The 24,043-nt window shown below is 41.6% G+C and overlaps 1 protein-coding gene across 2 annotated transcripts in view; it reads right to left on the bottom strand.

Moving 5' to 3' along the window:
* The window catches only part of SMS (spermine synthase), a 49,814-nt gene extending 34,548 nt beyond the window's left edge, over nucleotides 1-15,266 (bottom strand). The window contains exons 1-3 of one of the 2 annotated variants that reach the window (XM_050332566.1): nucleotides 7,348-7,369; nucleotides 6,256-6,321; nucleotides 1,011-1,131 (exon numbers count right to left, since the gene is read on the bottom strand). In XM_050332566.1, the coding sequence (XP_050188523.1) occupies nucleotides 1,011-1,131; nucleotides 6,256-6,321; nucleotides 7,348-7,354 (194 nt within the window). In that variant the 5' untranslated portion in view covers nucleotides 7,355-7,369. Of the gene's footprint in view, nucleotides 1-1,010; nucleotides 1,132-6,255; nucleotides 6,322-7,347; nucleotides 7,370-15,117 lie in introns of those variants that run through there. The other variant, XM_050332567.1, reaches the window with a different exon arrangement.
* Nucleotides 15,267-24,043: the final 8,777 nt, after the last annotated feature.

Here is a 24,043-nt window from a genome sequence, read left to right as displayed (position 1 = left end):
ATATATAAAATAAATAGATATGAAGATGCATATACAAAAATGTTCACACATAGTAAACATTCTAGAGGGCAAAACACTCATCCAGGATATGATTTTCCTTCTAGAGATACCTGTTTATCTTATTACGAAGAGAACTTAAAAATCTTTAGCAGTTCTCCTAGGTTAGGAGTGGGGCCAAATGAGCTACTTAAGAGAACACTCAGCAGAAGACAGCCAACAAATGAAAGCTTATTTAGCCTAACTCCAGTCCTGGAGAACAAAGTAAGTAGAGATTAAAAACAAACAACTCCCCTACAAAAAAGAAACAAACAAAACCTTAAAAAACCAAACCCAACCACCAAAAGACAACAAAATCAGAAGCAGCAACTGCCACAACGGAAGTGAAAAACAAGTAACTGAACAACTGTAAACAAATGAAGTGCAATAAAATTACGGTAGTTCACAGATTAATGGAACCAGTCAACTACCCCTCACACTGTAAAGCAGCATCGGGAAATAAAGCGAATGTGGTTTTTCTTACCAGTTTGCCCAGCAGACTGAGCTTAATGTGAGTGCCACTTATGACACCAACCTCTCTTATCGTGCTGTTAGCTACTTCAGTAGCTGCTTAAGAATTTGAAGAATAAAGCATTTGAACACACATACAACAAAACAGGGACAGAAAGGTTTCATTTTTCACATGCTAAGGTTAGGTTAGGATATATTTATAGAGATTTTTAGGCAAGAATTACAAATACATTTAACTGACTTGAGCTGTCCAGCATCTGGAAGGATTGGTCCTGAGACCAAGCACCATACCGTGGTACAGACCAGACTGGCCAGTTCAACTGTTCTGATATCCAAACTTCAAGATTATATATTCCAGTTTATAAACAGTTTCTGCTTTATTTTAGCTACTTCATACACAATAACTAGCCCTGTCAACATCACAGGAAATCCAGTACAGGGGGAAATAAATATCGTAAAGGAGGACAGAGGGAATATAATCTACAGGGAGAAAATTCACTCACCTGCCATTTTTTTTGATGTAGGTTGCTAAATAACCATGGTCTTCCCAGTTATGAACTGTTTCTGTCATTCCCTGCTCCTGAAAAATGGGCTGTAGAGCTTTAAGAACAGCATTGCAATCAGCTGGAAGATTAAGAGAGAAATAATAATCAGTAAGGATTTCCCACTCAAGTCACTTCTGCCTTCCTTTAAAGGCTGAGCAGTTTTTTCTGGCAGCCTGGATTAACATCTGAGTACCATCTGAACATCCTTCATGTATCTTCTCTCTCCATCCCCAGAGACATTTCTCACTGCACAGGGATCCAAAAAGCTCTTTTAAAAATCAGTTTTCACACCTAAGCAGAAGTGGTTATCTACTGTAGATGTAGCACTAGTACTTTTGTTATGTGACTGTTGGTCACCTTCTGTATCACAATTCAGACAAGTCCTTACTCATACAATTACTTTTAAAATCATTTAAAACACAAATAATATTCCCAAAAAGAAACCACAGCACTGACATGAAAGTTTGAAAAAAATGCTAAGCTGCAGGACAGGGAAAGTACAAAGACACTGAAAACTAGAGAGGGCAAACCAACCTATTCCCTCTACCCCTACAGAAACCATATTTTAACATCCAGGTCAAAAATCTTCCTGACACTATAGAAGAGACCTCTCAGAAAAACACAAAAACTCATTTGTGAAATAACTGAGGTTACTCTGGCAATTATCTTCAAAAGTAAGCTCATGATCTGTCTATCAAGATATTTCTTCAGTCAGAATATAATGATTTCAGAAGCCTCGATTTTGCTGCACATAGTTTTGTGAGGCTTTTTTTACCCACAGCATTGTTCATTATAACTACTTTAGATTCTCTAAACAAGTGTCTCAAAAACAGGTTGCAAGTTTTGCCTATTTCCTTTGGAATTGACAAAGTGCGAGGTCATGGAGGATGCTGGTAAGGCTGCACTTACCAGAAGAGGAACAAAACTGGAAGGACTGTCATGTGAGTGAACAGACCTAACAAAATAATTATCTACAGGCTGTCCTAGTGAGGCAAGTATCATATTTTTTGCTTCACAAACACAGATCTAAACCACTACGGTCATGTAAAATGTCAGTAACATAACCAGGATTTAGAGCTGCTCTATCAGAGAAACCACCCAGCACAGCCACATCATGAAGGCACAGTTTAGAGACAAATGTTTCAGCACAGACATTCTTCCCCACAACTTTACTAAAAAGAGTTATTTCCAAGGTAATTATTTTGTTTTAATCCCTGCCTCCAAAATGCATATACATTGGAAACTAGTAAGTGTAGCCTGCAAGCATAATCAGCAACAGTTTCCAGGATGCTATTGAGTTGTACCAACTACAAAGAAACAAAAAAATCCATACGAAATAAATCCAAATTCAGCTCATCTATCATCTCTGTGAAACTCCACAAGCTAAAAATCTGATTACTTGAAACTTATATTTGCCTATTTGTAAACCCTGGACTCAATTACCCCTGAATGTTTTAACCAGATAGACTGAAGTAACAGAAAGTGTTTACTTTAATATTCCTCAAACAAAATCAAGAGCAAACCAATTCCCCAACAGTCATTGCCCAAACTATCTGATCTTGATGCACATTATTAGATACATATTTACTTTTCACCTTCTGTCCTTCACTCATTAATTCTTCATGTGGCCAATTAACGGAAAACAGAACCAACAGAACTAAATTCTGTTGGACAGCAGTGAATTATTTAACTGCTGGCCCTTCTCAGTCAGTAGCACCACTGATGAAACACCATACAGATTCCACTTCCACTATGAAGATTTTTCCTCGCCCCTTCCTTTCACCTGTGAAATTCTGCTACATTTGTACCAGTAAGTTTTCAGGCTTCCAATCCAGCATCAGGTACTACCATGGCACAGGCAATAATTAAGGCTCATAACACACAGTTTGTCTGCCCAATAACCATGGTTACAGTGGGCCAACAATCGACTCAACATGGTTTTTCAGACATCAAAAGCATAGATGAAATGGAGCCACAATTAAGAGCTACAGTTCTTAAACTGATTCTAATCTCTGCAGCTTTGCACTGGGACAGGAAATTTGCAATGCACGCTTTAAACCTGCAGTTTCTGGCAGGCATCAGGGCTGTTTCTGGAGAGGATAGAAGCAGCTACTCCAAGGCCAATACACACACAAAGAATTTTTGTCACTTTAGAAGTGTGGTCCACTCATTCTGCCTGGCATTTGTTTCCTTGCCCCAGTCCTTTGCCTTCTCCCTCAACTTTTCCAAGACATGTACTCATTTCTGTCTCTTCCTTACTTCTTAAGTCACCACCATAACAATGTTAAAGAAGAACTCAGTTTAGTTACACATACAGTACCCTTCCCAGGGCAGTAAAATAGCATGAAACCCAGACCCCCTCACTTCCACAGCTCCTCCAAGACATAGTAAGATGGAGAACACAGTGGAAAAACTAAAGTGCTCATGACACATTTAGCCTGTTTTCAACAGCTACAAGGGTTCCTCTGAGGTGCATCCTGGTAGATGCTGCAGGACAAACATCACTGATCTTTTTCTGCTCCATGAACACACCAATCCCTCACAACCTGCTCATCATTCAGCAGCAGATTTCTTTGCTAAACACCCAGGCACAAGCTTGATTTAGGTCTTCCTATTATGCTATTAACTTTAGGAAATTAAAACAACATGCCCTTTCATCAGGTCTCTTTTTAGTTATACCACACAAGATTTGCCTCGGAGGGATAATTAATTCTCCCAAGTTGGAAACTCCTTTATAAAATGTCCGAGGCACAAGTGGTTGCTGGAAGGCATCAGGAAGTTGCAGCAATCTCAGGATCTCTCGCCCAAATCCATTTATCACCACCTCACTCCCAGCTATGCTTGATCACACACTGATAAGCAAAAAGGACAATGATGATTAGAACAATAGGAACACCTCTGAATCTAGATCAAAATGTTTATTCAAGTAGTTATTTTTCTTCTATTTGGGAACAAAGGAAACAAACTCCAGTTACCAAGCGTGAAATACTGTTTTAAGTATTTGGTAATTATTTGGTAGAAGGAATGACAATGCCTGGATTTCAACTACAGAGAACAAAAAACACTGTATAAGATTTGAGATATACCTATTTTTCAGGAGAATTAACACCCAGTTTAGTCAGAAAGTTTTTGAATCCCAGCACACTTAAGTGATGATATGCAGCAGTTGCAGACACTCCTCTGACATTGGAGCAGCAAAGCAGCCATCACCTGACAGTAATCTGTGAACATGAGAGCATTCCAAGTTCAGAGTTACTGTAAGCACTCAGTCCGGCCTCATGCAAAACACTGGCTAGTTTCACCCAGATACTCCAACAAGGAGCTATCTGCTATTGAGCCAGACTATTCCGGTTTAAGACACCCTCATACTAGATATTGACAAAAATCTTAGTACGCTATGGGAACAGATGAGCTCTCATTTGAAAATATTCACGCTATATCCAACTCCAAAATTTTCTTACCCTGATTTTACATTATTTCCTCTGACAAGTGAGAATGTAACATAACCAAACTAACAGGACACATCAAAGCACTTATATATGCTTCTGTGTTTGATGCATTTTTCCCTTGGTAGCTACATTTTCAATAGAGAAAAGTGAAGAAAACAAAAATCAAATTAAATGCTTCGTTAAGAACACATTAAAGAGTTAACACATATTAGGAGACAAAACGCAGAATATGATGATGGCAAACAGCAACCTGAATGGTTGGTATATTGTTTCAGTATAATAAATTGCTGTGTTATGCAAGTCTGATGTTCTTGCACACAGGTAACCCCAATTCTCCAAAATTATCACAAGATAAGGAAATACGCAGAGACAAGGGGGGAGGGTCTCAGGTACAAGTGATGAAGGGAGCACACCTGAGAGAGATTAATTTCTAAGCAGATGAGGTCCTGAGGCAGTGCAAGAAGAGCAGCAGGGGGCTGTGCCTTCAGCCTGCTACAGCAGCACATCTGACTGCTCTGGCACTGAGCCCATCAGAGCCAAGTTAGCATTCACAGTGCCTCCCTCCACTAGTTACTGGAAATAGAGTCACCAGGTTACAGGTGTACAAGGAATCTCACTCAAACTAATCCAATGCATTTTTCCAGTACCAATATTGTATTTCAATCATTAAAAAACTGTGGAATTAGAGGTGTGCTGCGGAAACGTTTAGTGAGCAAGTTATTCGTAACTTGCAAAATCCAGAGTCAAGAAGAATCTTCAGGCTCCTGTGCCTGTATTTTACATGCCCTAGCTTTCTTTTAGGCACTAAAACAAACGGAGAGCTAAAAGTCACAGTAGTTTATAGAAAGCCAAACAGCCCCATCTTACTAGCTTCCCCTCTCTACCACATATGCAAGGATAGAACAGTACATAATAACTTGCAGATAACTGGTTATCATTTAGTCACCAACCTCCTCCATGGCAATCTTGTTCTTAAAAACTTGAACCCTTAGGAACTGTACTCCTTTTTCCCTAGCTAAAAGGATCAGCCTGCATGGAAAATGAGTGCACAGAGCACACTGGTGTTTGAAACAGACACTGGCTCAACTAAGAACTCGGAAAGCCAACACTTGCCTAAACTGGTCCCTCTCCTTCAAGAACAAAACCACCCCGTGCTTCACAAGAATAAGAGTACCCCCCCTCCGCAGCACACTCCAAAGCCCCTGCTTTCATTACTGCCCAGAACAAAGCAGTAGCTTTTTCCTGACATGTTAACAGATGTAAATGAAAAACAACTGGCCTTAGCAACAAACACTTCCCAGGTATTAAGTTTGAAAGTCTCCCATCAGAACCACCCTTACCCCCGACCACAAAAAATATTGTTTTGTCCTTGCCAGCTCTGCAAAAGCAGAAAACAGCAGGAAACATAAAACTATACTAAAATTATTCCTTTCAATCAATTTGCACCTGTGAGGATCATCCTCATCATATTGATTTATACAGAGAAGTCAATAAATCATGCATCACACATAAAGGGGCAGCAAGTGGAAATAGTCACCTACTATTCACTCCTCCATGAGAAAAATAGATCAAGTTTTCCAGTGCACTTACTCCATTTCATTGTGTATTACACAAGGTTAAGACTAGAGAGTGCTTTTTCTAAGGAGTTTCCACAGAACACCTCCCACACTCATACTCTTAAGGATTTCCAGCTATATAGTGAATACAGGCAAAACCAGCTATACTGTGTCACAACAGCAAGAGCGTGAACTTACTGGCAACATCCATGTATTCACCACAGCCAATGTAAGTCACTCTGCATCCAAGTGTCCTTTGGGAAACTAGGAGTAAATCAATCATGAATCAGAATGAGCTCTCAAAGTATTAAAGATACCCAGCTACAAACAGGAGAATTCAACCCTCTCTCTTCCCCTGCACTACCACCTTTATGTTAGTTGAGACTGCCAAGAGAAACATACAAAAAACATGCACCCATATGAGATAACAAAGCTCTCTGCCAAACAGTAGAACTTTTCAGTGCAGTATTTCCAAGAGCCTCTTCCTAGACATCCAATTTTCCTACTTAAGGTTAATTCTGTGTGCATCCCTCTGGCACAGCCAGGTCACGCAGCTATCTGGCTGTACATGCTACATACACAGCATATCCAGCACATGTTCAGACCAAACTTCCTGTGTTTCAATTTGTGCCCACTGCTTCTTGTCCTGTCATAGGGCAACACTGAGGAAAGTTCAGCTTCAGAATTCAACTAAAAATGATGGTTATACAGTGAACAGCAACAGCTCTGCTTGGGAGTTACTTAGGAAATCAACCACTGCAAGCATACTTGTCCTGGCTTGCACAAATACAGGGTCCCTTCGCTTATGGATTCATCAATATCTGAAGGCTCATTCCTGATGACTCCTGCAGCACAGTGTTCTAAGGAAGATTAAAAAGAACCCACTACAAGAAACTATAAGAGGGGTTTTTCCTTCTTAGCTTTGGGCAAAACTTTTAGAAGACCCTCATCGCTGCTGGAAGCACCTGAGGGACCAAATTATGTTTTTCAGTTGGAGAGGACAAGTCCCGCAAGAACATTCTATAAAACAAGTTTAAGACACCAAGTATGTCAAATTCTGACAGCCAGGACAACTCTGAAGGAGAAGATATTTGAGTAGTGCCCCTTAAAAAAATAAAAAAAGAAAGAGGAGAAAAGAACTGCCAGGTTACTAAGGTCACTATACCTTTCACAATAATCAGATGCAGAGTTAAATAATGTTTAAAAAGTCTCTCCTGTTCACCATGACATTTACAAATTATCTCATTTTTTATTTGATAAAATACATGCTTTAAAAGAGTTTTTCTATACCTGGCATCTAAATGCAGCTAGTTATGATGTGACATCCAATTACAGTTAACAACTTTTTAAATGTTTATCTTCTGGAATGGTGCACAACACATCACAAAGTCCTGCCACTCTCTGGTAACTCTGAAAGAAAAAACATTTTAGGCTTCAGCAAGTAACAGTGCCTTTGCATTCTGGGAGTCTCAATGCTGTTCAGTATTCACACAAGTTTAGTTTAATAAGCTTTTAACTTTTTTCCTTTCCCTAATTGCTATTTTACCCTATAAGAGTCTTAAAGGTTTTTCCACTTTATGCAAGTTCACTGTTCTTTAATACAGAAGCAACATTTGATTAGAAGAAAGATGTGAAATACTTGTCACAGTGTTCTGAACAATCCACAAACAGTATCTTTTACACCTTTTTTAAGCATCTAAGTCTCACAACATACTCTTTCAGACTCACTGTTTAGTCAAGTCTAGCTTTGCTATGGAAAGACAGCATTTCATTAAACTTCTTGTAACTCTTCATCTCAACAGATCAGAGCTGCGCAGTAGGTCAAGAGGTAAACCAAAGGTATTTGCAAACTAACATTCTCATATGTAATTTTGGCATACCACCTTTACACAGAGTATTTATGTACTCAGAAAACTTCCTTCTTATGATGGGTAGCTCGAGCCTAATATCAACAACTGTGGTTTCAATGCCTCAACTCCACTAACCTCACTTGTCTCCCAGTAATGCATAAACTCAAGTCCATCATCTGGCATACAAAACTGTTCACATTTTGAATCTTAGCACCAGCTGAAGTATCTGCAGCCCTTCCATTAAAAATCAAACAAAGAAAATGCACTTGGCAACAGAACTTCAGCATGCCTAACTAATGCCAGCTCTCCTGTTCACTTACACCTCTCAAGCCATTTTCATCACCTAGTAACTGACCATCCTTCAGAAACATTAAGAAAAGTGATTAATACTTGTCATATATACTTTCCTCTCCTTCCAAGGATTTTGCTATTTAAAAGGCATGGTCAGAGAAATGTACCTGAAATGGGAAATACTGATGTGTCAAAAGCAGTCTTCATTTCCTGCAGGAATGTGCCCTGCAGCCTCTAATCAGACCCTCATGAAAAATATTTCCCATGCTGCTAACCTCCACCTTTGCAGGTGACAGCTCCTGCAGGTCTCAGCAAGCAGCCACTGAGATTCGACATCATGCTGGAGAATCAGATAATTATATTTTCAGAGTTCCAGTCATGAAGCATTTTAAATCTTCAAAACTAGAAACCAACCAAAGCAGGGAATGAGTTCATAGCAGTCCTTACTGCTAAAAATGGAAAGCTATTAATTCCTGTATTAACACCTCCTGACAAGCCCCATTTGTGCTCTGACACACAGCAGGCCAGTTCTCAGTCCAGACCTGTCAGACTGTGGAGACCTGCAGGGCTCAGCTCAGAACAGCCCAACAAAAGCACAGGCTGAGCCCACACCACTTAGAGAGGCTACTAAGGGAACATAACTAAAACAGACCCATTCCTGAACTGCAGCTGCAAAGTCGCTGCAAACACACCTTCAGCAAATGTTGCAAGTCCAGAGACATTTATGTGAGTCTTGTTTAATCTTTATTTACATGGTCTTCACATACATATCCCAGTTAAGGAGTCAGCAAATTTTGCTAGCATACCCTAAATCACTAAAGTAAAGAGATAAGCATATCATCTGCATGTTATCACTGTAATCAGATGTTTCAGCACTTCAGACAATTCAACACTTGACAGAACCAGTCAAATTTAGCTACGAGGATAAGAGATGCCATTCCCCCACAACATGTTCAAATATACTTAATGTGTTTTTAAACCTAACTGCAGTCAGCTCCTGCCAAAAAAGCAGAATCTGCCTTATAAGAAAAACAAAGCCCTAGCATCTCTAGTACATCAGGCAACAAAAGCACCCATCATAGAGAACATGAAATTAAAAGTCACTCTATAGAGCACTCAGCTACAAGATTTTATTGAAGTTTCTCATGTATAATCTTAGCAATTTCCAAGTATTTAGTATTAGTTTAACCCTTCTTCACACACAAGATTGACTTACTTGAAAAACTACTCCGCAAGTCTTCAAGAAAAATATCAACTTTTCAATGCCAGCCATCTCTTCTGCTTTCTCTGATATTTCCATGCTTAGTATGGGATGAAACATGACTCAGACTGAACTACTGATTATCTGCTAAATAAACCAAACCCAGCACCAACTCCAAGTTGTCTTTACTACAGCACAACTAACTCAAAGCACAGGAGCAGCTGAACTCAGGTAGAGTTTTCGCAGATAAAAATTCAGGTAGAGGTTTCAGAGACGGTCACAAGAAAAAGACAATATAGCACCCCTCCTCATCATCTTGTTCTCTTACACACTCTTTCTTTCTAGGAAATCATACCTTCAGAAAGGTATTTTTTTAATTAGTCCTTCAAGTGAGGAAACTCAACTAACAAGGCTTTGAAGGGATGCAAAACTCAAACCCTTATCTACTCTTTCTCCCCTCCAAAAATTTAGATCAGCACAGCCAAAAATAAGTTCCACCAAACTGTGGTACCGCTCTATGAAGAGCATCAAAACTTCCAATCAAAACAAAGACAAGAATGAAAATACTAGCTGAACTGCATGCAGTTCAAATATTTAACGATTTGAAAGCTCTAAGTAAAAATTTCAACACTTCCATACAAGAATATTTAAGAAAGTAACTTAGAATATCTTGTAATTAAAATTCTTTCCACACACAGATTCAGAATTGTGCAGTGGACTCTGCAGACAGGAACAAAGCCACTGACAGAGCACGCTCAGCCTGCAAAAGATAACTCCCTTCTTTCTAGCTCCACAAAAACATTAATTTGAGGAAAAACAGATCATGTGCACACACATCAACTTACTGTTTTTCTTTAAAACTCAAGGATTGCCTTACCTGTATTCCTAGCCCAGCATTCCCATTGTGTGCTAACTCATACAAGAATGTTGTATGGATTTGTTTCAGCAGCTGTGCCAGCTCAGGTCATCACTGCCCTCCTCTACCAGCTCACTCATCTGTGCCCTGGCCCTGAATATTATCAGCAGAACACTGTATCATGAATTATATATAACCCCTCAACAATAATCCCAACCTAAGCTTATATGACACATCCATGTATGGATGGGAACACTCTCACGTACAAGCAGATTTATAACATACACTGTATCTAAAATCAAACCTGTACAGGTATTAAGGCATCAAGTATCTACATACTTTCATAATAAAGTCCTTAAAATAAATAACTTGAGAGTCTCAAATTCATCCCTTCTGATGAAAAATACACAATTAAGGCCTTCTATGCCCCAATTACAGAAGGCCAGCAATCTGTGACCATTTTTATAAGTGTTAAAGTAGCCTTCCTGTATTTTAGAATAGGGAACAGTGCATTGTTTGCTTGCTAAAGTTGTCTGTTTATCTCCTGGGTCACAGATAAGATACTTCTGCTCAAAGGGCTGAGCTCTATTTAATCAGCTCTTGCGAAGACCATCACCAAAAGTCAGGCTATGCTATCCAGCTATCAGAGATTCAACCTTGCTTATATTTATTTAACTTACAGTTATATAGACAGGCAAAAGGGCCTTTCTTCTTTAGACTAATCGATTTTTGTAGTACATCACAATTATTTTCAAGTTTGAAAAATCCTGGCAGCTTTTAAAAGAAGTACATGGCCTCACTCAGCTCATGTAGCCTCATTCCCAAGACAGTGTTGTGTTCCTCCCCACCTTAAACTAATACAAGAGGACCTGTTTTGTCCTTTTAACTTCTCAGATCCATGTTTTTATTGACATTGCTGACCTCTCTCAGTATTTCCAACCCCTTTACTGAAGTGATAATGGCAAACACTAAGAAATGCCTACTATGACAGTTATTCTCAAGATCCTTGCTGTGTACACACGGGAATCCTAAAGAACATACATGACATGCACCACAGTCACCAGAGAACTGGACTGCCTGAAGGAAACAGGGCTGTTATTGAGGGGGTTTGTCACGTGCCTTGTAAGTCAGACAGTGGGAACCCAGCAGAACCTTCATCTTCTGCAGCATAAGCAGCTGCTAGCTAATAGTTGCAAATGATTAACACACTAATAAATTGACACCTGACAAAATCCCATCTTCCTCATGCAGAGCTGTGCCCTCCAGATCCTTTCAATGCCACCCAAGACAGCTTCCCTCCTTTACTCACAGAGAACCTCAGAAGACTGAGGATGAAAACAAGTCACATACAACAGAGAACAAAGCAATAAATAGATCACAGAAAACTTAACGTCTCAGAAATACTATCCCACCCTTTATAGTCATATTCAGTCTTGATGCTCAACAGTAACACTGAAGCCTTTAGGTAGCTGCTATGTTAAATCTGAACACTGAGAAACACATACAAGTTACTTCAACCATATATAACAACTCATACAAGATCATACAGATTCTTAAGAAATGCCACCATAACCATGTGCAGTTATTTCAAGATGTGTTGCAATGAAACTATTGTACAAACTTGCTTTCATAACCTAGAGTCTTGCCTTCCTACACGCTACAGATGTCATTTACCTGGACTCCTGTAAAGCCTTTGACACGGTCCCTCACAACATCCTTCTCTCTAAATTAGAGATGGGTTCAATGGGTGCGCTGTTAGGTGGATAAGAAAGTGGTTGGATGGTCACATCCAGGAGGCAATGATCAATGGCCCAGAAGTCCCAATGGACGTCAGTGACAAGCAGCATCCCCTCAGAGGTTTGTATTCAAACTACTGTTTGAATATACAAATATATCACTTTATTAGTGATATAGACAAAGGGAGTGACCAAACCCTCAGCAAGTTTGCAGATGACACCAAGCTGAGTGCTGTGGTTGCCACACCAGAAGGACAGGATGCCATCCAGAGGGACCTGGGCAAGCTGAAGAAGTGGGCCCATGCGAATCTCATAAGGTTTAAGCAAGACCAAGTGCAAGGTGCCACACCTGGGTCAAGGCAAATCCCACTATCAATTCAGGCTGCTGCTGATGGGGGTTGAAAAGATCCAGAGCAGCCCTGATGAGAAGGACTTGGGACTGCTGGTGGATGAGAGGCTGGACATGACCCAGCAACGTGAGCTTGCAGCCCAGAAACCAACCATGTCCTGGGCTGCATCCAAAGCAGCAGGGCCAGAAGGTGAGGGAGGGGATTCTGCTCCTCTACTCTGCCCTGGTAAGGCCACCACCTGGAATACTGTGTTCAGCTCTGGAGTCCCCAGCACAGGAAGCATAATAACCTGTTGGAACAATTCCAGAGGGCCTAGAGCAGGGTCATCAAGATTACATGGATGGAGGATCTCTTCTATAGGGAAAGACTGAGAAAATTGGGATTGTTCAGCCTGGAAAAGACAAGGCTTTGAGGTGATCTAATTGTAGCCTTCCAAGTGCCTGAAGGGAACTTAAAAGAAAGCTGGAAAGGGACTATTTACCTGGAGGGACAGGACAAGGGAGAATGGCTTCAAACAGAGAGTAGCCTTAGATTCGACATCAGGAGGAAATTCTTTACTGTGAAGGTGGTGAGGCACTAGGATAGACTGCCCAGAGAAGCTGTGGATGCCCCATTCCTGGAGGTGTTCAAGGACATGTTGGATGGGGCTCTGAGCAACCTAGCACATGGTGTCCCTGCCCACACCACAGGCATTGAAAATAGCTGATCTTTAACTTCCCTTCTTACCCAGGCCATTCTACGATTCCAGGATAAGCTGGCAGCTTTAACAGTTATACCTACCCAAAAACACGTATTTGTCGGAAAACGAGGACACAGCTAATGTTCTGAGGAACGAGGGGTGTGCATTTACCAAGTTCACAGATGTTGCCTTCTCCAGAATGCAAAGAAAGATGCAACAACTTCAGCTGAGATCTAGAAATAACGATCTAAAGGTCCAAAACCACACATTTAATTTTACTAATTGCCCTTGCATGTCATTCCAGACCATTCAGAACTTTTGTTGTCCACATAATTTGCAGCAGAAACCTCAACTAGTGGACAATCCATGTTTCAGCATTTAACTTTAACTGGTGTAACATAAACGACACATCAATTTTGCCTATTTAGACAACTCTTCCTGCTTTGGGCCATAAACACCAGGCAAGAGGAAAAACGCCACAAAAAAAGCCCAAGCTGTCATGGGTGGGAGAAAGTTCTTCACATCTCACTGTTGTGCTGAGCCAAACATAAGAAGGGAAAAGCCTTCTTCCCTCCTTTGATCTACACAGCGACACTTCGACAGTTGGTCCATTAACCCACACCTATTTAGGCACATCCATCTTGGTCAGAAAAGAACACAAGCAGTATCTTCAAAAGTAAAGGGAAATGGAATAGAAAAGCCTACCCAAGGCCAAGACAATAATTAGGATCACCACCACATTAATGGCATTGTTTTTTATATAACAGAACAGCCAACAAACCCGTGGCTTATTGACAATACATCTAGTCCTAATTTTATCCCTGGCAATTCTGACTCTTCTGCAGAAGCCAGTCACTGATGTAAGTCTTGAACTTGTGATAGTCCAGGGAACTACAGAGGCAAAGAGCTCATTGAGGGGTCTGGGTGGTACCTACAAATATAGTTTTCATACTGGTTTAGCTTCCTAACTGCTCATGCTAGGTCAGTCAAGCACAAGGTGCAAGAAAGACAGCAGGACTACCTCGCCGACCATTAGATCACCATTAGAGTGGCTAAGCTGCTCCACAGAAATCTCACTGTAAAATGGAAACTGAAAGATTTTCACTGTGAAACACAGTACAATACCCTGAAGTGCACTGCTTGGGAACATCTCCACTGTTACCTTCCCCTCCCCACTCCTGGCTTTCCGAAATGCACACGCAGCAATGCCACAAAGGGCACAGCACGCAGCAAAGCCCCTGCGCTCAGGAACCTCTCTTTCTCAAATCAATCTACTAATAGATTTTGACTGTAGATGCAGGGAACTGCCTTCACACCTCCCTTCCTCCAAAAAGGGAGGGAAAGGGGTTCGACACACCAGGCCAGACAGGGGGCGGGAAGGCCCGACCGAGCCCGCGGCCTTGCTCAGCACTCACCGAGCCGCTTTGGCGCCCACGGCAGCTCCCCCCTTCCCCCATCAAACCTGCCCACACATCCCGGCCCCTCAGGAACGCGGCTATCGCCCCCGTTCCCGGCCTGAACGTGCCCCCTACAGCCCCCGCGGGCTCAGGCCCCGCCACAGCCCGAGGCTCCAGCGCCAATCGCTCCCTCCACGCGTCCGAGCGACACCGCAGTGACCCCGCACCCCCGCACCGCCCAGCGGGAGCCGACAGCGGGTTCATCGCCGCTGCCTCCAGTGCGGTGCGGGGGCGGCTCCGCGGGGAGCCCCGGCCCGGCTGCTCGCACACAGACAGGCCCTCCTTCCTTCCTTCCCCTCTCCTCCCGGGGGCCCGCGGCGCGGCACCTCCCGCCCGCCTCCCCTGCGCCGCGGGCACAGCGCGCCCTGGGGCCGCCGCGGGGACCGCCCAGCCCGGGGCACCCGCACGCCCTCCCCAGCGCGGCGGGCTCGGGCAGGAGGCCGCGGCGGGCCGCCCGCCTGCCCGCGGGGACAGCGGCGGGTGCCGCGGGAACGCCCGGCCCCGCGGGGGCGCCGGGAGAAGGCCCGCGGGGGAAGGCGGCGCCCGCCCGGGGCCAGCGGGGCGGGAGGACGCGGCGGGGGAGACCCCGCCATGGGGGGAAGGGTCGCGCCCCCTGCCCGCCTTCCCGCGCCGCCGTTACCTGTGGCGCCGAGCAGGAAGTCCAGGGTGCTGTGCCGCGCTGCTGCTGCCATAGTGAGGTAGAGCCCTGTGCCATGCCTGGAGCGGCGGCGGCGGCGCGGCCCGAGCGGCGGAGCTGCCCTATATGCGCGCGGGGCTGCGGCGGCGCCGCGGGGGGAGGGAGGCGGCGGGGCGGGGCCGGCCCGGCGGGGCGGGACCGGAGCGGAGCGGCGGGAGGGAGGCGGTGGATCGGCGCCCCCCGGGGCTGGGCTGCGGCTGGGCGTCCGAAAAACGCCCTGCGGAGGCCCTGGGGATGCTGGTCACACTGCCCGGTGACGTCCCGTAGTGGTGTTCTGGCGCTGAGGCCACGGACCGGTGCCGGCGGCGGCAGCGATGGTGGCCGGGGGCTGCGGCATCTCACCTGCTGCCCGCGGTGGGCACGGGGAGGGCCCCCGCTGGCCTTCCCTGCAGAGGGACCACCACCTCTGTGAGGCCTTTTATTTAAAGTCATTTTTTCTTCTCTAACGGGTAACTGTAAAACGGCGTACTGAAGGCAAAGATCACACTAACCATGTGCAGCCACAAACCCAGAAGGAGTTAACTACAGAACTGGTCACAGAATCGCAAAATCACGGAATCAGTTAGGTTGAGAAAGACCTCCGAGATCACCGAGTCCAACCTACGACCAAACACACCACCATGCCAACCAGACTGTGACACTGAATGCCACGTGCAGTCTTTGCATAAACACCTCCAGGGAGAGTGACTCCACCACCTCCCTGGACAGCCCATTCCAGTGTCAAGTCACCCCTTCTGTAAAGAAATTCCTCCTGATGTCCAAGCTAAACCTCCCCTGGTGCAGCTTAAGACTGTCCTCTCATCCTGTCGCTGGTTACCTGGGAAAAGACACGGACCTGTCTACAACCTCCTTTCAAGGGAGTTGTAGAGAGTGATAAGGTCACCCTTGAGCCTCCTCTCCAGGAAAAACAACCACAGCTCCCTCAGTTGCTCCTCACAGGATTTGTGCTCCAGATTCTTCCCCAGTTCTGTTCTGAACCTGTTTCAGCACCTCAGTGTCCTTCCTGAATTGAGGGACCCAGAATAGGGCACAGTACTCAAGGTGTGGCCTCACCAGTGCCGAGTACAGGGGAAGATGTTTGACTGTCGGCTCCTATGAGCTTTGCCAGCTCTTAGTTCCTTTAATTTTATTGCAGGATTGAGAGCGGGTTTGCACAATGCCATGGCATCAGTGGTTTCACATGATTCCACAATTAAGAGATTTACAAGTAATTGTGATTGTGTAATCCAATGTGCTACCATGATTACTTCTATTAACTTGCAATAAGATTTTTTTTTTCAGGGCAAACTTACAGTATCCTTTTTGAACAGCTATAATTCCACACAGGCACTCTGAGCAAAGCAAAAATGTTCCCTGGAGATACGTATAAGAGGAAGCACAGACATCTGCAGTTCTGTAGTAGCTACACTTTAATCAGCTGGTGTTCATTTGAGGCAGCTCATGCATGAGGGGCTCTTTTTTTATGATTAATTAGCTAAAATATATGGTTTTGCGGATTCCCATTCAACATCTTTGATCCAATCCTGGATGTTACAGGGGATTACATAGTTCTCTTTGGGTGGCTTGTGTACCCTTGTTGCCATTCCATCAGGAATTCTTATTTTTCTTAGTGCCATGACTTTTTTTCTTGAACCAAAATCGGTGGTTTTCTGCTGCTGTCTTTGATCTCTCTGTTGTTCTTTTTTCCAAACATGCAGCTGCCACAAGACAGCCAGGAAACTCCCTACACTTTAAAATCTCTTACGTCTCCCACCTTTGCTTGTGGCGGCTGCAGTGGTTTCAGTTATTTCATTCCATAAAGAAACTTTCTGGATTGATTTTTGCTCTCTTCAATGGGAACAACGCCTTGTGTTCAGTTCAACCTATTACATTATCTTTCCATTATGGAATAATTGGAAGAAGGTAATAGTGATGTTGTCACCTAAGTACCTTCAAATTTGTTCATACGTGCCAGGTGCCTAGCTAAATTATGCCCTTACATACACACGAACAGCTTTGCTGGGTTTACAGGAAAAACATCAATATGTCATGCAAGTCTTTTCCTGGCATTAATTTTGCAGCTTAAGGCCGACCATTCCAGACTGGCACTTGAAGAAAGGTGGAGCATCATCTTTTTAATTAAATTTGCTGATGAAAAAAGAACAGTGGTCTTACTGTTTCCTTTTTTAAATGGATGAGAATTTTATGGATTAGTAGTGGATTCAACTGAAGAGCTGAAAAGGCTAATAAATTATTTCGGAGAAAAATATGAAGCCTTTCTTTCTTAAACTTTGACTTAAAGGATGGTTATTAGCCATAAATGGCTTTTGCAGCTGTTCATTAGGTTAGGTGGATCTGGGAAAGCTGGCAAAACAGCATGAACAAATTCAATAAAGGGTGGAAAAGAAGAAGTTCATCTTAGAAACTTTGGTAGAGCTGTAGGAAAACATTCAACAAGAGGAAGAAACTCCTAGTATCAACATGTAGGAGTGAAAGCAGAAAGTGAATTACATATGGTTTTACAGAAAAGCATAATAACAAAGCCCACAGAATTTAAGCCTCCATGTGAAGGATCCCATCGCTGAGGAAGGAACTAATAGACTTTCTCTTCCGCTTCTTTGGCATAACTCCTCTGTGCATGATACTTAACTAGGTCATGCCTGGGATATTTTTGGGAATCTTCCTGTTAGAAAATTACACTGAAGGAAATTTTAAAAAGAGCAATTAAAATAATTAAGGAGATGAAGGGATTGATTTATGAGACAAGATCAAAAGATCTAGAATATTAAAACATGTTTCACAAATACTGTGGTGTTTGGATGACCTCATGTCGTTAAGATTAGCACAGACTACATGGAAAGAGTTTATACAGTGTAAGATTGTGTGCATGTCTTGAAGCCAGTGCAGACTGCAAAAGGGGGTTCAACAGGGAAAAAAAGATTGAGGCATCGATCCTTGCTGGGTTGTGGAAAGCTTTGTGCTGAAAATCGAGGGCAGAGACCCTACCCTCTGCAGTTAGATTGGACAGATTAGATAAAAGATGCTGGCTGATGGGAACAATCTTGCACTGCAAAATAGTTGGGACAAAGGCCTTGCACAGTATGCAATAGATGTATGTTTTAGTCTGCGTAACCTCTGTTCTTTGTACAGGACCATGGCAGGCTGAAATACCAAGTGTTTTGAGTCTCAGGATTTTTCTATGGAGAATGTAATAGCATTTTTAACGACAAGCTCCCAGTTTATCTTCTCTGACTATATCCGCCTGTGTTCATTGGTCTGAAAATATTTCACTTACAACTGCCACAAAGTTAGAAGCAACTTCTTCTCATAGACAGCTAAGAAATATCCTTTAAAAAAAAAGATTTTTTTTTTTCCTCATGTTTTATGACCTGTTCAGAAATTTATTCACTTCAGGTCCTTCTGAGTCCAGCTTAGGGTGCACTAGGGTCACTTAACAATAGTAGACTTTTTTTCCTGAATGGCTAAAAACGTTTCTAAAGTAATGACACATTTAAGACAGGAGTTCACAAAGGTTGTGTCAGCCCTTGTTTAGGAATACTTACATGTCTCATGGCTCTATCACTTGTGAATAATGTGGCCATCTCATAATGCTAATTGAAACCTTGAAATAAAACATAACTATTTAAAATCTACCTGTACAGGTTGTCTCCCCATACCTGGTTCTGTATATTTAAAGTATTGTAAACATTGATGCATTACAATTAAATAAGCAGAATAACATGTGCAAACAGGTAACCCCATGCTGAAGTGCCTGCAGGAAGATAGTACCAAAATGTGAAAAGCAGGGCTGCAAACAAAAAAGGGTTAGAGTTTGATGCAAACTCCTGATTGTGCTTTCATCATCTTCACTGTTTATGAATCTTACTGGGTCAGTTTTTTCCCTAGGAATTTTGATCTTTTAAACCCAACCCTAGTCCTTTAGTATTTGTTTATAATTGATAGAAGTCATGATAACTTTTGAGGTGTAGGAGAGGGAAGATAGTACTTCATTTTGGAAAAGTAGTACACACAGGAAAGAGTCTTGTAAGTTAATGGTTGTTTTAGAAATTATTTGAGGTAACAATGTGGTACCACAATTATGAGTAACTGTGAAATTCACCACTTTGGAAAACAGCCTTATCTCATTATATAAGACAAATTCATGTTTTCTAGAGGTGAACATCTGTTTAATAGAGATAAGAAAAGTAGAACTGAGTATTCTAATGAATTTACTTCTATAATTCTTATTTCTGCTTTTGTGTCTGAGCATGTTACTGTTTACTAAAACAAATACAATTTATTTCCCCCTTCTTGGATGCTTGTAATCTAATATATAGGCTTGCTGGGGCATAGCTCTGGAGGTTAAAAGAAAAAAAGATAGCAAACTGTCTATTTCAAATTAAATTTGGGCAGTGTGGAGCCTACGTCTTACTGGAAATCATTAAAAAAAATCTCTAACTTTTAAAACAAGCATATTGAGTTGAACATGGAAACATATTCAGGCAGATTACAAGATGAGTAAAGACCTCTTTTTTTTTTTTTTTTTTTTTCCTTGTTTTTGTTTTTTCCCTAAGTTCTGCAAAGAAAGACTCTGGAGAGTCAAATTATATCATAGGATGTAAGACTTCTCACAGAACAAGAGAACAATTTCAGGAAGTTTTAGCGAACTCAGATAAGAGTTAATTACTTAAATAAGTGCTACCATAAATTATAGCAGCTATTATACTCTCTGCTTTTTGAGAGCCCTCTGCTGTATTTCAGCCAGAGTGCTGCTTTTGAACCCTTAGGATTTCCTTTGGTGCAAATAGACTCCAGTCTGTTTCTTTTGGTTAGAGGTTATTTACCATGGAGGTGAGACCTCAAATCCAGTCACCCCAGGATCCCGGTTATCCTGCATACCTTCAGGGACACCTTACTTGTGTTAGTACACTCACTAATCAGGTTTCAGTCTTGACAGAAACTAATGAATTATTTTGCTAACATGGAGAAGTATCCACGGAAACCACTGACAGACCATTCCTTATGTTTTCTTCCCCACCAGCACTCTCTAAGCTTAGCCTTTAGGGTTGTACCTCTCACCTGCACATAATGGCAGGTTTGGGGTTTTTTCCTAGGTGCCAAAATGCCACAGGCCTGACAGAGTTTCTTTCTGTGTTTCTGTATAAATGTTTGACCACTCGACAGAATTCCCCAGAATCCCAATGAGTATCAAGACTAGATGAACACTGCTTTTCCACCCCAACCACAGTCTTGCCTGTGAACTCATCATATGATGCAGCAAAATGGGATCAAGCTTTTCCTTGACATCTGTGTCATCTCTCAGAACAATCAGATCCTATAAGCAGTCCTTTTGGTGTTTGAAAATAGCCCCTGAGGAACTTTTAAATAACTTCGATCAGATGACCTCCCCCACTCCTTCTTCATCCCCAGTCATCATCTGATCCTTTGGGCAGCTCATCAGGTGATTCCCAGTACCACATCAGATGATCATGATCTTGGATAGCAACCAAAGGACTTTCCTGGTTTGTCCACCTTCCTTATCGTGCCTGTCACATAGTCTGGATATACGTCCTCAGGCACCAATAGGGCCTGCCAGTACTAGTCTTCCTTTATGACTTAAGTTTTAGAAGTTAGGTCTGATAGCTGCATCAGCTTGTTAGAATATCTTAACCACTCCCAAGTGGTGACTTACAGGCCCAGCTACAGGACAGGACCTGTGGTTCACAATCAAAAAGAACGTAACAGAAGAAATTGGATCCTGATGCCTTGTTTCCCTGTACATGAAGCAAAATGATGGCAAGCTTAGTGAGATCAGAAGGCCAGTGCTGGGGGTTGGCTATGTGCAACATGGTTGGGGCTTCAGGATAACCCTCCTTGTTTCCATCAGCAATTCAACAGAATAATTTTTCTATTACCATCAGCTGGTTTTATTTATTTTCTCTTCCTCCATTTTGTCTCTGTTTCCTAATAATTACTGTCACAAAACCAGTAGAGCACGTTTCCCCAATCCACTCAAGTCACAACTTCTTGTCTATTGATTATAATTTCCCATGTTATGCAGATGACTTCAGGGAGATGTTAACCCTAGATATCAAAAAACACACTGAACAGCTAAATCCCCTATTTTTTATCACAGCACTCTGTATCCAGTGGACCCCATTCTCCTTTCTTTTGACCAACATTAGCAGCTACAGTTGAAATAATGTACAAATTTAATCAGGCCAATGAAATCTTAAGAAAAAAAAAACAAACAAAACAACCTGGTCAGGGAGAGAGAATATCTTTTTATGCCTTGTAAAACTCTTTACGTTAGGGAAAAATATACATGGCTTGATAATTTGTAACCCTGGCCTCTCATAACATGATAGAAATAATATTCTTTCTGATCAAAGTGGAGATCATAGAGGAGATAAACCCTGCACAGAGAAGCGTAGATGGCAAATTGATTAAAATTAGAATTACCAATTCATCCAGGCAGCATGAGGAGGCAGTAAAACAGATAAGCAAAAGAGAGGCAGTGTCAAAAAAAGACAACGGAAAAGATGTTTTATCTAAACTAGAAATCAGTAATACATACCTTACCTTATATGCATGTTTAACAATATTGTTTCTCATAAAATTGTTGCTTTTAGTTACCTTTTCTAATTCCCTTTTGAGTGATGATGCCTCAGTGTGCACTTTGTGAGAAATGCTGGTAGATGATAATGTGAATTTTATTCTCATATCTGTATTATATACTGGATTAAGCACTTCTTACATGAAATTCTGTTGCCACCAAAGTCAAAGACAGACTTACTGCTGGCTTCAAGTGAGCCAGAATTTCAGTATTTGTCTGGTGCACTAAGGTTAGACAAGGTTAGACCAATACTGTTTGTTACATGGTCATTTGACTTTCCAGGCAGAATTGTATGTAACTGCATTCAAAATATAAAACCAAGGAAAATGAACAAAATGCTTAAATACATGCTAATAAATCATTCTAGTTACAATTAATCTATAAACATGCCATCATAACTCTATAAGGGGTATTGGTTTATGTTCATGGGGTCAGCTTTTTTATTATGAGATGAGGTATTACCATCTTGCCTGTCATGAGAGAACCTTTTGATTGCAAGTGCAATACAAATTCCAAGTGAGAAAATGGTCTCTTTCTCAAAGGGATTTCCAGATTAAATAAAGGTGCCTGTCTGAATAGGCCAAGGTGTCAGTGCAGAGCAGCTGTTCCACATCAGGCTCTCCTGTGAGGCCTGTGCATGAAGCTCATCTCATCTAACCTCAGATGTCTACAATCCAGAAGCCTGCATTTGATCTGGTTGTCTTGACTGCACTCAGAACCAGCAGCGAGCCAGTTTTAAGATGTGATTCATTTCACTCTGCAGTCTAAACCAGAGCAGATAAAACATGTTCTGCTTCTATCTGTTGGCTATGAACACTTCAGGTGAACTCCACATCACTGGAGTGCTTTGCACAAGTTAAATTATTTTCCTTCTACTCAGAGATATTCTCAACATGAAATAAGAGTTTCCATGTGGGGAGCTAGAGCCATGATTAATTTTTTAAAGTTTTCTTCTTAGCAGAAACTTTTGCACAAACTTCTCCATTTTCTATTGTAAATAAGAAACAGCATGTGCTTAGGAAAGAGAGATGAGTTTTCCAAGGGAAAAACCAATACAGTAAGACAATACTGATCAACCCAGCAGGCCATGATCTCATTTTATTGCCTGTCAGACCATCTTTGAGTCCATTAAAGGCATCACAGAAAAAAGTTGAAAGGACTTGTGAAAGACTTTGTGGTTATTCACAACCAGTTCCTCTAAGAAGTTGTCAGGTAACATCTATTACAAATTTGTATGTTTTTTAAATGCAAGGTAATTCAATCAAAATGTGGAGTCAAGGGTATAATCCAAAGTGATTGATCTATAGCTCACATAAGTAATTTCACAGTTAGAGTTACAATGAATAAACCAAATTTGGAGAAACAGTCAAAAATGTAGTTAATCCTCCAAAGCCTACATAAAAATATTAACCCTGTTGATAAGGTAAGATATTAACGTATCAAAGTTTTGGTCTGTTACCAAAACTTCACCAGAACTCAATAAAATAATAGTTGGCACTAATTACAGCAAAGCAACTTTTAGAATTGACATAAAAATTTACAACAGCCTGTGTAAATATCAGAAAACTTATGTGTCCCTGCAAGCCAGAAGTCTGCAAAATATCATATAATGATTGTGGTATTTAGTCCTCACTGGTACCAGCTCAGTCTTTCCTAAAATGTCTCAGCTGATACTTTGAGAGAAAGAAATGTCTTCTAACTGGAGCAGTAGGTTAGGAGTCAGGAGGTCAGTATTTTAATTCTTAAACTGCTAATGATTATTCCACCTGAAGCGTGGTGGTAATAGTACTTTCTTTCTCTATTAGTTTGTAAACTCATGAGGAAAGAAACTGTTCCAGCTGTGGCATTTTAAAAAATACAAATTCAACAGGTAACTATAAATTTCTATTGTGAACAATGCATATGATATTCTACATAAATTTTCCATAGTGAGTCTTTATTACTTGCCTTATATTATCTGAGTAATTCCTTACACAGTTTTTAATATATTCTCCAGTTATTTAACCACTGGTTGTTTTGATTTTTGTGGGGTGTTTCTGTTTTATTGTTGGTTTGGGATTTTTTTTTTTAGGTTTTCTTCTTTACTTTAAACTAAAAGAACTTCTGATGAACACAAAATGGTATGTATAGCTATTGTCAGTGATCAAGCAGTTATTAAAAAGATAACAAGTAGTTTGCTTGGAGGTTTTGGTTGCAACACTTATATAACAACTATTATTGCCAGCATCATTACCCTAGAATACAAGAAAATCAGAAAAGTAATCAGATAGGAAT

Source organism: Myiozetetes cayanensis, unplaced genomic scaffold, assembly GCF_022539395.1.
Source record: "Myiozetetes cayanensis isolate MyiCay16 unplaced genomic scaffold, myiCay2020 scf5-8, whole genome shotgun sequence".
In the NCBI taxonomy this organism is placed as follows: Eukaryota; Metazoa; Chordata; class Aves; order Passeriformes; family Tyrannidae; genus Myiozetetes; species Myiozetetes cayanensis.
Note: the sequence above shows the minus strand (reverse complement) of the source record. Positions and strands in the feature narration are given on the sequence as shown.